Source organism: Chamaea fasciata, unplaced genomic scaffold, assembly GCF_029207755.1.
Source record: "Chamaea fasciata isolate MVZ Bird 193981 ecotype frontalis unplaced genomic scaffold, bChaFas1.0.hap1 SCAF_4, whole genome shotgun sequence".
Taxonomy (NCBI): domain Eukaryota; kingdom Metazoa; phylum Chordata; class Aves; order Passeriformes; family Sylviidae; genus Chamaea; species Chamaea fasciata.
Window position 1 is genome coordinate 24,355,324 of NW_027094089.1, and position 15,385 is coordinate 24,370,708.

Below are 15,385 nucleotides of genomic sequence, written 5' to 3' on the forward strand. Positions count from 1 at the left end.
AATAAGACTCACCCGTACTTCCCATCTCACAGTTAAAAGACAAGGTCACAGGTTCTGTGCTTATCTTCCATTTTTGGCACCTTAGTTTGGGCTGTAGATTTACCAAGTCATGACAACAGAAATGCATGAGGAGAGTTAATCAGCCAAGCCTCAACTTTGAGGCTTTTCTTGAAGCAACTCTGCTGGCTATACAGGAAACCACAGGCTGCCTTCATTCTTTATTCAAATCTGTCTGGAACCTAAGTTTATCAATGTAATTATTTTTTGCACTGAATACGGAAAGCTGAGGACTTTTGTTATGGTCTCCCTTATACTAGAATAAGTTACATCTCTTGTCTAAAGATTGCTACCAAAACCACTGGTAAAGTCATGGCGTATTTTTAAAATAGTGGTTTTTCTCTTGTACAATTTTCTTTTTCTAGAGCTGCAGCCTTGGAACAGTTCAAGTCTCTTGGTGCTGAGCCTTTGGAAGTAGACTTAAAGGAATCTGGAGAGGGGCAAGGTGGTTATGCTAAAGAAATGTCCAAAGAATTTATTGAAGCTGAAATGAAACTCTTTGCCAAACAGTGCCAAGATGTTGACATTATCATCACTACAGCACTTATTCCAGGTATGTTTTATGTGAAAAGTGCTAGTTTTCAATTCTAGGCAAGTTGTCATGTTTTTAAGTTGCATCTGCATGAAAACAGAGGGATTAGTGAATTATGTCTGTGTGAGCATGAACTTTTACACTTCTATGATAAAGGCCTGGTTTTAAAGTGCGTCCTTTTTTTTTTAACTTTTGAAAACTTTTGTTTTCATAGACTATCAGTATGACTCAAGTACCATTATGTTTTTCTTACTAAAAAAAGGAGTAGATAGTAATAGAGTAAGAATATATAATTCTCTTGCATATCTGCATATCTATTGCATCACTGCTACTCCTGCTATACAACTTTGCAGTGGATCAAGTCTGATCCAAACAGTACTGTCTTTTGTAATTGAAACATAGTAAGCAAGAACTTAGATTTTAATGCTTTGTGTTGCACAACATCTTGTATTTAAATACAAGATATTGTATTAAATCTTGTATTTTAATAATTTACACTGTATTTGTATTTGTTTTTGTTTTTGTTTTCTTTTTTCTTTTGATTATGACTGGAATTGTAAGATTGGATATTAAGGCTGTCAGTTTGCTGGCAGAATTGGACTTACCTTTTGTAGACTGCCATGCATAACTTTCTTGTACGCTTTTGGAGCAGGATGTTCTAGCACCTCTTCTGTCTTTATAAAAAAAAACAACCAAAACCTTATGTTTTTTTTTATCCTAGTTACCGATTACTTGAAAATTTTGCTTACAAAATTAAGCTTATATATAGAGCAAAGAGGAAAAGTAATTTCCTAAACCCAAGAGATAGAAAGCTCTCTCTTGTGTTTTATTTGATGTGCCTTGTTTTGTCAGGCAAAAAAGCTCCAATCCTGTTTAAGAAAGATATGATTGAATCAATGAAGGAAGGTTCAGTTGTTGTGGATTTAGCTGCAGAAGCAGGGGGAAATATAGAAACTACAAAGCCTGGAGAAATGTATGTTCATAAGGTAAGCATTTTAATCTGCCATTAATTCTCAGTTTACCTGAACTTCCATGGTGTTTTGTAAACTGTATGCTGAAAATAAGCAGCTGAATTTTCAACAGCCTTTCAGCTGCTTTGGGCTGAAGTTATCCTTTAGATTTACACTTGGTCACTATTTATATGCATCAATTTGATTATTTTTAAAGAACTAACACCTTTGTATAGTGTTAATTTGGTGGTCAATGGATACTACAATTAATGGGGGAATTCTTGCTACTTAAATTTCCAAGTCCAGTGTTTGTCTCTTCAGAGTTGAAGTTGGGATTTGATGTCTATTTCTTGGTCTATCTAAAAAACACAGCAGTAGTTCTTTGATTTGCTTATCACTTCCTGTGACTGGAGATTAACATTCTCTATCATAGATGAAGCTAAGGAGGTCCAGACTCTCTGTGATTACTTCAATACAAAGTCTCTGGCTTACTCAGTGGTATTTCAGCTTCAGGAGGATGCTGGCTTTGCTTGTCTTTGTCTTCAACAACATGAGTGTGTCTCCCATAGAGTAGCCAAAGCACTTGGAACCCAAAGGAGATGTAGCATAAGCTGGTCTGGACCGAACTACTTTGGTTGTGCTCCAGTGTTCCTTTGCTCAGTTGAGAACTTGTCTTTCTGCTATTTAGGTTTTGTTTTTGGTACTTATGGGAAGTCTGCTAACAGTTACAGAAATCTGGGTGATGAGATTTATAATAGCAGATTTCCTAGGCTGTAATTTGGTAATGCAAGGATATAATACCTTTATCTGGGAAGCCTGTAGGACACTACTCCATGGCGGTCATTGACATAAGCAGAATTCTGTTTGTATATCTCAAGGAATCACATGTTGCATTTGTCTTTGTGGCTTTCTAGGGCTTTTGATGTCATTGCTTAAAACCTGAAACTAGAGAGTGTAGAAGAGAAGTGAGCAGATACTTGCATGAAAAGTTTTTCGGGAACGCTTTTAGTCAGAGTATTACCCCTGGATATAGTGTATTGGCTCTGTGCTATGGAAAATAGCAGTGGTGCACAACTATTAGGATTGTGCCAGAGCATTGCATTAAGAAGTTAGAGTTGTGGAAGCATGCATGGATCTTAGCTGTAAGTTGTGGGAGCAGTGTTTTAATGCAGGCCTGCTTTTGTACACCAAGAGTGTATGCCAGCCTCAGCTTCCCATTCCTTCATAAAGCCTGATATCCTTTAGTTCTCATTAGTTCTTTAAGCAGTGAGGATATATTAGGTTACATTTTTACATACATAGGAACTCAGGTGTATTACTTGCACAGCTCTGAGGGAGCTCCGTTCTCGCCACTGGCATACAGAAAGTTGTCTCCAGTGCTTGCCTTTCAGAAAAACTGAGAAGATGCTAAGCATTAGGCAAATTAATCTGCTACCTGATTGCTTAAAGAAGTTAGGTTCTGAGAGAATGTAGGATTTGGAGAAGACAAGCTCTTGCACCAATATGTCTTCCTTTTTGTGAAGTTTTGTTGCTAATAGAATTTAAGATGCTGGATTTGATCATGATGGATTCTGTAGCTGTTCTGAGTGATCTGTCCCTAACTTAGTAGTGTCAGAGCTGCAGGTAGTCAATTCAGTTGGGGTTATAAACAAAGATAGGTGAAACAGTTTGGATATATATTTCCAGACGGATATACTGGAAGAGATGATGCTTTTTCAGAGATTGTACATATCCTTCTTATTTTACTTGGATTTTTTTTCAGGGTGTTACACACATTGGCTACACAGATCTGCCTAGCAGAATGTCTACTCAGGCCAGTACCCTATATTCTAATAATATTATCAAACTTCTTAAGGCTATTAGTCCTGACAAAGAGAACTTCTACTTTGATCCAAAAGATAACTTTGACTATGGGACTCTGGATCATGTTATTAGAGGAACTGTAGTAATGAAGGTAAGCCAGTAAATACTCTCTTCTTAATTTGTGACTACAGACCTAACATTCATCATTTCTGTCTCTTCAAAATGTGCTCAGAGATGCTGCATGTCAAGAGACTTCAGAGGTGGCTTGGTTGAACGTGTGGGTAATTGTGTGTTTATTCAGCTGAAAATTCCTCTTTTTTTAGTCTTGTCTTCTTGTCAAGGCTGAACTTAATGTGTTTACTAATGGAAAATAGGAAAAAGATAACGTTTGGGTGTTTCATGTGATAAAAGCATAGCTATTTAAAATGTATTTGAGGCTTTACCAGACTGAAACATTCTTCCAGAAAAACATTCTTCCTTTCCTAAAAATACCCCCAGGTGTTCCTTTTATAGTAAGAGGAAAAAAGTAGTGAAACTAGAATATGCAGAATACTTAAAGCTTTATCAGAAAATAATAAAATAAAACCTCAGGGCACAGACTTCAGCTCTCCCAGACCGTTCAAGTGGTGTGTACAGCTCAGTGTTTATAGCTCCTCAGAGGCCTGAAGAATAACAAGAAATGCGGGATTATCATCCTTGGTTCCTATCTGAGGTGTGGAAAGGCTGTGTTTACAGTTCGCATTTGTAGCAGATTTTGTTATTTCCAAGGCTTTGTTCTATTTTGCATAAGTGTTTTTCACTTAAGGATCATATCTTCACCAGGTGCTCTTGGACACTAGTATCAGATCTTTTCTGAAGGATGTGTAAACCAGTATGATTAACTTGGTCATGCCTTGCAAACTTCTGCTGATGCAGAAAAAAAGCCTGTTCCTGGGCATGCCTGTAGGATGTTAGCACTTGCCCGAATTGCAGGATTAAGAAGAAAAGGCTTCTCTAAGCACTAAGCATCTGCCATGTCAGGCATAACTGTAAATATCTCTTGTCAGGATGGCAAAGTGATTTTCCCAGCACCTCCACCAAACAACATTCCTCAAGGAGCACCAGTGAAGCAGAAGACTGTAGCAGAGCTGGAAGCAGAAAAAGCAGCTACTATTACACCTTTTAGAAAAACCATGACTACAGCATCTGCATACACAGCAGGTAGGCAGCTTCCATAGCTGGGGAATCAGTGTAGTGTGCTTCTTATTTGGTTAATACTTTTGAATGACCCATCATCTTGCTCATTCAATTGAATAACTGTTTGGGAGAGCAGTTGACTGGCTGGTGTATCCTGGTGCAAAATCAGTGTGGGGTAACAATTGCTTGAGAGGGAAAAACAAAACTTCTGAAATTTTACTGAAAGTATTGACATTTCAACAGGTGCTGATTCATTCTCTGTGCATATATGTGTGTTTGGCTCTACTTAAATATTAGTAAAATGCTTATAATTCTGAAGGATTCCTCCTAGGATGGTGCTCATACTTTGCAGCAGGATCTCTTCAATGTTTTTGCTTTCTTCAGATTTTACTGTATTGTGGGAGACTTAAATAACCTCAATCTACTGAAGTATTGGAAATAGGACATTTGCTTTGACAAATAATTATTGGCTCTTCATTTCATTTTTTACTCCCAGTGCGTCAGAACTTCTGCATGAAGTAATTAATGAATTCAGTAGTCTTAATTTTAATCCCTGTTCTTCATACATATGCTTTGATACGTCCAAGTAATATCTCAACATAATTGTGACTTCTACATTTTTCTGTAAAACAGGAGAATGACAGGATTCAGTGTTGATGTAGAAACCTATCTTTGCTGCATTGTGTGCATGTGTAACAAATATGTGTGGATTATATTTATGACTTTATCTTCTGTTACAAAAGAAACACTAGTACTGAAAGAACTTTGTGTATTTGTATCATTTGACAAAATGATCTCCCTGATTTTGAAACTAGTCCATGCAGAGAACTCCATTTTTCTTTTGTGTCAGTACTAGGCCCATGCTGTATACAGTTTAAATGTAAGAAGTCATTGAAAAGTTACAAAGTTTTCCTGTGCTTTCCTTCTAGGTTTAGCTGGTATGTTAGGGCTGGGCATTGTAGCCCCTAATGCTGCTTTCACACAAATGGTGACAACATTTGGCCTCTCTGGAATAGTAGGGTACCACACCGTGTGGGGTGTGACTCCTGCTCTGCACTCCCCACTCATGTCTGTGACTAATGCTATCTCGGGTAAGTGTCTGTCACACAGCTGCTTGTTTTCTACTTGGAAGTAGGCACTATTCTTTTACCTGAATTAGTACTGCTGTGCATATTGAGTTTACTTTCATAAATAGCAAGGATGCTTGAAACATTGTATTTCTGAGAGTATGATTTTTTCAAAAGAAAGGCAAATGTGATGCTGTATCCTTTTAATTTTCATAGGTAATTTTTTTCACTTTTTGCTTAAAAGTTTGTTTTATTTGGATTGCTGCTGTCTCCTTTCATGGTCCACATCTTTCCTCCCATCTCTCCAAAAGATTGCCCTGAAAATAACTTACCTTTCCTTTTTTTACATTCTTTTATCCATCTCTTCAAAGTATGTGTTTTGAGAGAGGGAGAAAAAGAAAAGAAATCCTTAAAAACCCATAAGATTCATAATTCTTATAAATAAGATTTTATATATCTGTGTTTGGTTATATGTGGCAGGTCACAAATGATGTACTTTGGTTGTTAAAAGCTAAGTTTCTTTCATTGAACAACTACTTGGGTAACTCTGTGCTTGAGGCACAGTGTTCTTCAAAACGACATTCATATACAATTTTTTTTTTTCTTTTGAAACATGTTTGTATTCCTGAAAAAGACGGTGGTAGTCTTCCCGTATGTGTAAAGTAGGGGTCAAAATTTGAGTTGTCTGGTATTTGTCCAACAGTTGAAAGTAAACTTCTTATAGGTATAGAGCCTAAGGTTACACAGTAACCTTTTTCAGTAACACTTTTTTCTCTTCTAAATAGGTCTGACTGCAGTTGGTGGTCTGGTACTGATGGGAGGACACTATCTCCCTGGCAACATTGCCCAAAGCCTAGCAGTGCTTTCAGCCTTTATATCTTCAGTCAATATTGCAGGTATGAATGTTAGGTTTTCTCCCAAGGAACTTCAAGTACTACTGTAATTTTTAAATGTCTTCTAGCTATTTAATTGTATAATTCCAGAAATACTAGTCTGAGAATAGAATCTGAGAGCATTTATTAATAAAATAAATTTTATTAATAAAATTTAATTATTAAATTTTATTTATTAATTAATAATTATTAAATAAAGTTTATTAATAAAAACTATCACACCTCCAATTTTCACAGTAGTTATTGTTGGTATTTTGCTTACCCTGTGAAGTAACCTTTCTTAGGAAATACTTAAATGTGTATTTTCCTTTCACAGTATTCTTTGGGTGATGATTATATACAATATATTTTTTTTTATAATCCAAGAGGGTAGTTGTAGAGGATTTGTACTTGTATTAATTTTCCTACTTGAAATATATACTAGTGGCATAGAACAAAATTCTGTTTCCTTGAGCTTTAGAAGTTTCAGCTTCAATAATAAAAAAGACAAGAAAGTGAGCAGTGTCACTTAGAAATACTGCTTTTGCTAGAGTAGGTGGGGTAAAGAACACAGTCATAAATAAACTAAACTGTATCCTACAGTAAGTGTAGAGTATGGAGCCAGAGCAAGTCCTCCCTTTCTTTTGAATTTCTTCCAAAGGCTAAAAGAGACAGCAAGATATAACCCTGATTATACCTTTGTTTTCTGGTGGTTTTCTAGGTTCCTAGCTTTATTGGTTGCTGAATTGTGTGGTAATATGTTATTACTAAATATTTCTCTTATATCTTGGCATGTGCTTGATTTCAGGTTTTATTTTTTTAAGATTGCTCCTTTACTTTGTCCAGGTGGCTTTTTAGTTACACAGAGAATGCTGGATATGTTCAAACGTCCCACAGACCCTCCTGAGTACAACTACTTGTACCTGCTCCCTGGTGGTGTATTTGTAGGAGGCTATGCAGCTGCTCTCAGTGGTGGCTATAACATTGAACAAGTAAGAAAATAACTTTATGGCTCTTAGCCCAATGCTCAGTGTTATGTTTCTTCATGCCAGTTCTGTTGAGGAGTAAATAACAAATAATCTATGGTCTTTCCATCAGCTGCACGCTCCCACAAGGCCAATCTGAAGCTGATTGATTGTAAGCTTAGTCACATAGCTAACATACTTTAAAAGTTCTGTTGTTGTTTGGTTTTGTGTTAACATAATGCAGGTGCTTTTATTTGTTGGACTGCTTTCCTAAATTACAGTCTAAATAATACAATAACTACAGAAATCTGTCTTTGTTTTAAGTGTTTCTGAAAGTTCAACTTGGCATGACAGTTAAAAGAGATGAGACCAGTTTTCAGCACAGCGGGATGTACAGGGATTTTACCTATAGCACCTTTTATAGTAAACTTTTGTTTGCAATTTTTTTGAATAGTAAGAAAAATCAATCTGTATTGCCTTGTACATTTCGAAAAAGTGAATCCAAACATACTGTTATGGCAGGTGCTTGTAATGTATTTGTGTTTTTTCAGTTACCTGGACATTTATAGTTCAGTTCATGTAAGTTTGTTTTTACTTTTTACAAACAAAAGTATTAGAATGCCACAGAATCATTAATGTAGGAAAAGACCTTTAAGATCATTAAGTCCAGCTGTCAGACTTGCACCACCACCATGGTGTTGGGGTTTCACGACATGGTCACCACTAGACGATGTCCTCAAGTACCACATCCACAAGTTTTTTTGAACACTTCAAGGGATGGTGACTCCACCATTTTCCTAGGCAGCCTATCCTAAAGTTCAGCCATGCTTTTCCTGAAAGAAAAATGTCCTAATATCTAATATAACCTTCCCCATGAGCAACTTGAGGCCATTTCCTCTTGCCCTCTCACTTGTTAACTGGGAGATTAGACCAATTTCCCAGCTGGCTGGAACCTCTTTTTGAGGCATTATAGAGAGTGATAAAGTCTCCGGGGAGCTTTTTATTCTCCAGACTGAACACCCCCAACTCCTTCCTCATGAGGCTTGTGCTCCAGGTGCTTCACCAGCTCTGTTGTCTTTCTCTGGACTTGCTCCAGTGTCTTTTTTGGGGTGCTTTATTGCTGGTAGTTCAGACCTATCTAAACTATTTCTTAGTCCAAATTTGCCATAAACAAATTCGGAAACTAATCCTATCATGAACAGGGCCATTTAGCTTTGACTTTGTGCTAAACGAAAGATTGCATTTGAACTGATGAGGAGAATTCGTTTGGCTCTAGTTAATATTCATTCTGCAGATAAACAGAGATTATCAAGTGGGGGAGAAGGTTTATAGGTATCACATTTTAACTGGTCAAAAACACATCCTGTATGACAGTTTCTCAACTTCAATTGAGAATTGTGTCTTAAACACATTCTGGAAAAATCAGCTCTTTTGTGTAATAATCAATAATTGTGTATCAATGCAATTTGCCACTACTTTATACTGACAGTTTTCTTATTTTAAAGGTGATGTATCTGGGCTCAGGTCTGTGCTGTGTTGGTGCCCTGGCTGGTTTGTCTGCCCAAGGAACAGCTCGTCTTGGAAATGCTTTGGGTATGATTGGTGTTGCAGGAGGTTTAGCTGCAACTCTTGGAAGCCTTAATCCCTCACCTGAACTGTTGGCACAGATGTCAGGAGCAATGGCACTTGGTGGGACCATAGGTATGTGTATGATGAACTAACAGTCTGTGTTCCATGCATGCATGTATGCAACCTGTATGTACATGAAATACTGTATAGCTTGCAGGTGAATTGTCTAACTGACATTCATGCTTGTGCAAAATTATTTTGCAAATGTGTGAACAAAATATCACAACTTTCAGGGCTTTTATTAATGCCTCAGAATGTGATAAAGAATGGGCTGACTGGTGGAAAAGCGGGAGCACATCATCTCTGATAGGGAAACTGTGTCCAGAGGTAAATGATCTTGCCCAGCTTCATACTTCTGTGCAGTTCCTGACTGAATACTGCCAAATTCCCTCTTTCACACTGTGCCTGTGTCACAGAAAACAATTAATTTCTCACTATTTAGTGAAGCTTAGCACATGATATGCTTTGATCTTATTTTTCATGATGTCCCCCTTGCACAAAATACACATGTGCAGCCTTCAGTTCAATGCCATATCAATTTCTAGTTGGAACAGGCTTGCTTGTGTGTGTGTAATCATTACACACTGAACCATCCTGTACTAATTTCTAGCTGAATAGGTTGGTTGTGTTCTCTAAGACTCTCTAAGACTCTCTAAGACTTTTCTTCTGTCTTCAACTCTCAATAGGTCTGACAATTGCTAAACGCATCCAGATTACAGATCTGCCTCAGCTAGTAGCTGCTTTCCACAGTTTGGTAGGTTTGGCTGCTGTGCTCACCTGTATAGCAGAGTACATGATTGAATATCCTCACTTCGCCACTGATCCTGCTGCAAACCTCACCAAGATTGTGGCATATCTTGGCACATACATTGGTGGAGTGACTTTCAGTGGCTCTCTTGTTGCATATGGAAAACTGCAAGGTGAGACCTTCTATTCAGAATTAAATATTTGGTAAAGGGTTTTTCTTCCCTCAGAGTTTAGCTCTACTTTTAGGCTGTTGTGTAATTGGAAAGAAACATTGTATTTAGCACCAGGTAAAAGTTTATATGTTTAATTTTTACTAGTGTACTTTTTTGTTTCTAACTCTGTGGATTTGTGTACAGCTTTAGTTATGAAAGGTTGTCTTCAGTGCTTGGGCATATGGCTACTATTCATCTTGTCTAGAAATAAGTTTTGCTTTGTTGTTAAGACACTACCTGGTGCTTTTTCTTGAACTGATTTTATTGTACTTGTATGATTGCAACTTTGTATTTCTGAGCAGATATTTTAATTGAAACTCTGATGTTGCTGGGTTAAGTAAGCACTAGTGAGACTACTAGGATTTTGTTCTTAACACTGTAATCTTCATTGAGGTAGGAAGCTTGCAGTATTGAGGCTGCCTCACTTTTAAACCATTCAGTTCACTGTCTATTTATCTACAGCTCAAACATCATGCTCCAAGCCTCTTGCTGTTCTAGCAAATATGCTTTCTAAGTTAAATACTCACTAATTCCTGATTCTTATGCATGTGAAGGTTTCTTTTTTGCATTTATTTTTGGTTTCGTAAGCATACAGCTTTTGAGAAGCTGAGGTAATACTTGTACTAAGAATTTCAGGCTAAGAGCTTCCTGTTACTAATCCTGTTGTTAACTTTGCAATAGTTCCTTTGGGAAACATCTGTTTGCTTTCTTCAGTGTTTGTGAGACCAGCCATTGAAGGAGGAAATATGGCAAGGATGGAAAGCTGTCTTCTCTAATAATCTTTTGAAGGATTTGTCCTTAGTATGTATTTCTGATGTATCTCTGCTAAGTAATTATTAATTTAATTCTTTTCGATTATTTTTTCTGTCTCCATTGTAATGCCTCAGTGATTTGTGCGCATGTCCCTGGTGAACTTCTCTGCCTGTTTGAGCCTGCTCTCCTATTTCTGTTTACTTTTTTCTCCCTTGCATTTTCATATCATCATGATATGAAATGTGAAGCTCGTAAGCTTGTCTATACTAGTGAACTACTGATCCTATGATATGGAAAAGGGTAGTAAGTCACATATTTTGACACCCTTGCCTGAGACCATCAGTTCATTCTTTCCCTTGAATTCAGCTAAATTTGAATAAGACACTGTTATTTCTGATGTAAGTAATTACAGGGAAACTTACATTGTTTCAACCCTTTGTCATGTGGTTTGAAAAGAACCAAATCCTAGCATGAAATAAATGTGACTGTCTTTTTAAACTGAATCACACAAATACTGAACCCCCTTTCACCCCTCAAGTTTCTGCAGATGTGGGAAGCTGTGGGAGTTCCGTGTGACTGACGGTAGTTGTGAAACTAATGCAGGAAAGCAGGAGTGTTTCGTACTTGGTGTTATCTGTCTAGTCATAGTTTTCTAAGCACACAGTTTTTGAGAGCCTGAGATAATCCTTGTGGAGAAGTTCCAGCTAAAAGCTTCTTTCTACTGTGTGTCATATTCAACATACAAAGACCCGGAGACAAAGTTAAAGGACTTTGTTGCAGGAAAAGTAAAAAGGCTTTTCAAAAGGAAAAGAGATCTTTCTGATTATTCTGGAGCACTTTCTGAAATTAGGAAGTAAACAGAGTTAAACAAGAGTGTTTGAGAATCTAGAGGAAGTTTGAATGTGTTGCAATTCTGAGTCAGCAGAAGATCTCAGTTTCAACTAACTTGTTTTATCTTCTGCGCCTCCCTTTTTCTGTTTTGTAATTTTTCTTTTGCTGAGTTATTCAGCCTTCTCTGAAAGTAAGAAACAGGCTTCCCTGAATGCACATGTTCATGTCTGAAAATGCATTTGATTGTAGGTATCCTGAATTCTGCGCCTCTGCTCTTGCCTGGTCGACATGCATTGAATGCAGGACTGCTGGCTGCCAGCATTGGTGGGATGGTTCCCTACATGATTGATCCTTCTTACACCACAGGAATTACTTGCCTGGGTTCTGTATCAGCACTCTCAGCCATAATGGTAAGTTGAGGAATTGTAGAAAGTGAAACAAGTTACACAAGGACTTTATTCTCCAGTTTTGCAAGTCTCCTCTTTATGGATTATGTTTTACCATCCTGAGTCACAGTGGACATGGTGCCTGCCTGTGTGGCAACTTGCAGTAGCAAGTAGCAACTGACTTTTCTAGATCTAGCTGTCACCAAGAACTGTTCCAGAGAACTGGCATGCATTTTTATAATTACTTTTTGCAGCTGTTGATTAATGAAGTTTTTTTTAATGACAAAGTGATATTTCAGAAGACTTTTTGGGAAGTTAATCCCTAAAATAGTTCAAAGAGCTCTGGATCTACAGATTATTATGATAACTTCTTAAGATGACTTCTGACATGTCATGTGTAACTTCCCCCATTCGCTCAAACCAGTGTACACCAGTGTTGCAACATTTACCTTGAATATTGCCATTTTGTAAACTGAGTATTGCATACACTGCTCAATATGAATGTCTTAATGGTATGAACAGTTCCATGGAGCTGGTAGGATAATTTTGCAAGTTAAAGAATAAGTGTCTAAGCAGAGCATGGGTATGGTGGCGTACATTTCTGTCCTCTCTGAAAAGCCAGATTTGGTAAGTCCAATCCTCAGACCACAACCTGAATACCTGCACTGAAAATACCTGAATAGGATCTAAGGAACTTGATAGTGGCCTAGAAAGGTTGTGGATGCCCCATTCCTGGAAGTGTCTGAGACCAGGTTGGATGGGTCCCTAAGCAATCATGATTTAGTGGGTAACATTCCCACCCAAGGCAGGGCAGTTGGAACTGGCTGATCTTTAAGGTCCCTTCCAACACAAACCATTCTGTGATTCCATATTTATTTTTCAATGCTGCAGGCTGAGTGTCTTTGGGTGTTCTCCTAAGTTGTTGCTGACACTGAAGTATTTTCTTTCCTTCTCCAGGGTGTCACTTTAACAGCAGCTATTGGAGGTGCTGACATGCCTGTAGTTATTACTGTCCTGAACAGTTACTCTGGATGGGCTTTGTGTGCCGAGGGCTTTCTCCTGAACAACAACTTGCTGACCATTGTTGGTGCACTCATCGGCTCCTCTGGGGCCATCCTTTCTTACATCATGTGTGTGGTAAGAAGTCAACAGAAACTATGCTTGTTTGCTGAGTAATGAATAAACTTTAACCGTGTTTCTTAGGAAGATAAGCCATTGGATCTCAAACGCTTAGATGTTTATAGACTAGAAAATTCTTGATTGAAACTGTTGGACTAGATGTCAGTCATTTTTCTTTGCTTTAGTGAGAGACATATCTCAAAACTGAGGAAAGCCCTTGCATTGACTTAAGCATTAAGGGTTTGAATCTGAGTTCAAAGAAGCATAATTACTTGTGGTCAGCTGTTTACTTTTTAGTCTTACAGCTTCTGAAATGTGGTTAAATTTAAGCTAGATTTAATACGTAGCAGGAGATACTTTAAGTAGTGTGTTCATTTAAAAAGCTATTGGTTAGCCAGTGATTTACAGTTTGGTTTTTGGAGTGCAGGAAGGTGTACTCTTTTCTTCAGGGCAGCTACTTTGGAGTTCCACGGGGTGGCAGCAGGCTTCCACGAGTTCACTGCTGATGTGCCTGTGTGTCAGCAAGGCTGAACTTCAACTTGGTGTGAGAGTTGTATTGTGTTATTAGTAATGACCTCCTTTTTTCTGGAACATTTGTATAAAAGTCTTGTATTCAGAGATGGAGAGGTAATGGTTTAAAGAAAAGTGTTTGCGGTGCAACAGCTGCCGGCCTCAATCTCTCTTGTGTAATTCTGCTTCATTTCTGCCCTTGTGCTCTGGTGTGATCAGTTCTCCTGTCTGACGTTTTCTTCTGGTCATCTCTGGCAGTCATCTTTTGCCTCATCTCCACTGACAAATAGTATAGTTACCATGTTAGGAATGTTCGGTATCACACTTTTTCATCATTCTTGAGGAAGAATTTCAGAAAAGCTTAAAAAGTTATTCTTGTGCAACTACATGAAAGTGAGTTCAAATGAACAATTCCAGATATGAATTTCAAAGAACTTTGTTTATTCTTGAACATTTTCTGTCTCCTTATCAAAAGGAAATCAAATTATGTAGCTCATATATTTAGTTGTATGCATTCAGGAAGTTTGTCCATATCACAGGAAAAATAGTGCTTATGGGTAACACAGGTATGAAAACTCTGTTCCTTAAGGACGGAATTCTTGCAAACCTTAGGGAAAATGTGAACTGTTCGCTATGTATTTACCAGTAATCTATCTATACCTTTATTTTTCTTTTACTGTCTCCTTCCTTACTTAATATTGCTCACCTCTCTTAGCACTCACAAGAGAGTTTTGAAGTACTTACAGCGTTGGTTGGAGGAAGCCAGGTAAATAGGAAGCCTGGGGGAATAGTTAGCAAAATAGGTAGTGACAGAGTAGCTTCCCTCTATGTTTCTCAGATTACAGGAAGTTTAGTTTTTGAGGTAGTGTCTAGAAATCTTGTGCTGTTTTATATAAGCTTAGACAACTGAAGTTCATCAACCAGTAAAATGAAAGTTATTTGGTATCATTTCTGCACAATAAGCAGAATAACATGCTCTTAGATCAGAATTTTTCTTTTCTGCTTTATTTCCTTTAATAGAAATCATTACTTTTAAAAGAATTGTTATAATGAGAGAATTCAGTATCATTGTCTTGAATCTGCATTTCAGGAGACAGAAATGTTCAAGAGTGTCAATGAATTCTGCTGTTGGTGTTTCAACCTGTGCTAATGAAGCAACACTTCCCTTCCCCCTCCCCCCCCCCCTTTTTTTTTGTTGTTGTTTGTTGTGTTTTTTGTGGCTTGTTTGTTTGTTTGGGGTTTTTTTGTTGGTTGGTTTGGTTTTGTGGGGTTTTGTTTTGTTTTGCTTTTTGGTCAGTTTGGTTTTATTCCCCCCCACCTACTCTTTAGTATGATTTCTGTCAAAACCAGTATATTTATGGATACTTAACTAGTGCAGGTGAAAAGGTACTTGTGGAAAGAATTTAATAGCTGAAACCTTATTTTTGCAACATTTTTTCTATTAATTTCAATTAAAACTGTAGCTTAATCACCCAGAGGCAGTCTAGCTAATCTCTTAAAGCTTCACTTGATAACTCATGTAAGGACAGAGAATTTAACTTCAAAAAGCAAAGGCATGTACTGTTTGCTCATCCTGTGAATTGTGACTCTTCTAAGACACCAACACAATACATCTTCTTCAGAACATTTGATTGTTAGCATATCCTTGTGCCTCCTTTCTTCCCCAGAGGGAGTACTTGATGATTGCAATTCTGGTATTAGAATCATTATGGGATGCAGAAGAAATTAAAGGTTGAAGAGGAACCATTATCTGGGTTGATGAAACAGAGCAAGAGA

At 37.6% G+C, this 15,385-nt stretch overlaps 1 protein-coding gene across 1 annotated transcript in view; it reads left to right on the forward strand.

Annotated features, from left to right (window-relative positions):
- NNT (nicotinamide nucleotide transhydrogenase) overlaps window positions 1-15,385 on the forward strand; it is a 41,882-nt gene that overhangs the window by 12,278 nt on the left and 14,219 nt on the right. The window contains exons 7-17 of the mRNA XM_066181118.1: window positions 423-610; window positions 1,442-1,575; window positions 3,302-3,493; window positions 4,389-4,542; window positions 5,448-5,609; window positions 6,371-6,481; window positions 7,304-7,449; window positions 8,928-9,123; window positions 9,738-9,971; window positions 11,844-12,004; window positions 12,938-13,117. Coding sequence (XP_066037215.1) covers window positions 423-610; window positions 1,442-1,575; window positions 3,302-3,493; window positions 4,389-4,542; window positions 5,448-5,609; window positions 6,371-6,481; window positions 7,304-7,449; window positions 8,928-9,123; window positions 9,738-9,971; window positions 11,844-12,004; window positions 12,938-13,117 — 1,858 coding nt within the window. The remainder of the gene's footprint in view (window positions 1-422; window positions 611-1,441; window positions 1,576-3,301; window positions 3,494-4,388; window positions 4,543-5,447; window positions 5,610-6,370; window positions 6,482-7,303; window positions 7,450-8,927; window positions 9,124-9,737; window positions 9,972-11,843; window positions 12,005-12,937; window positions 13,118-15,385) is intronic.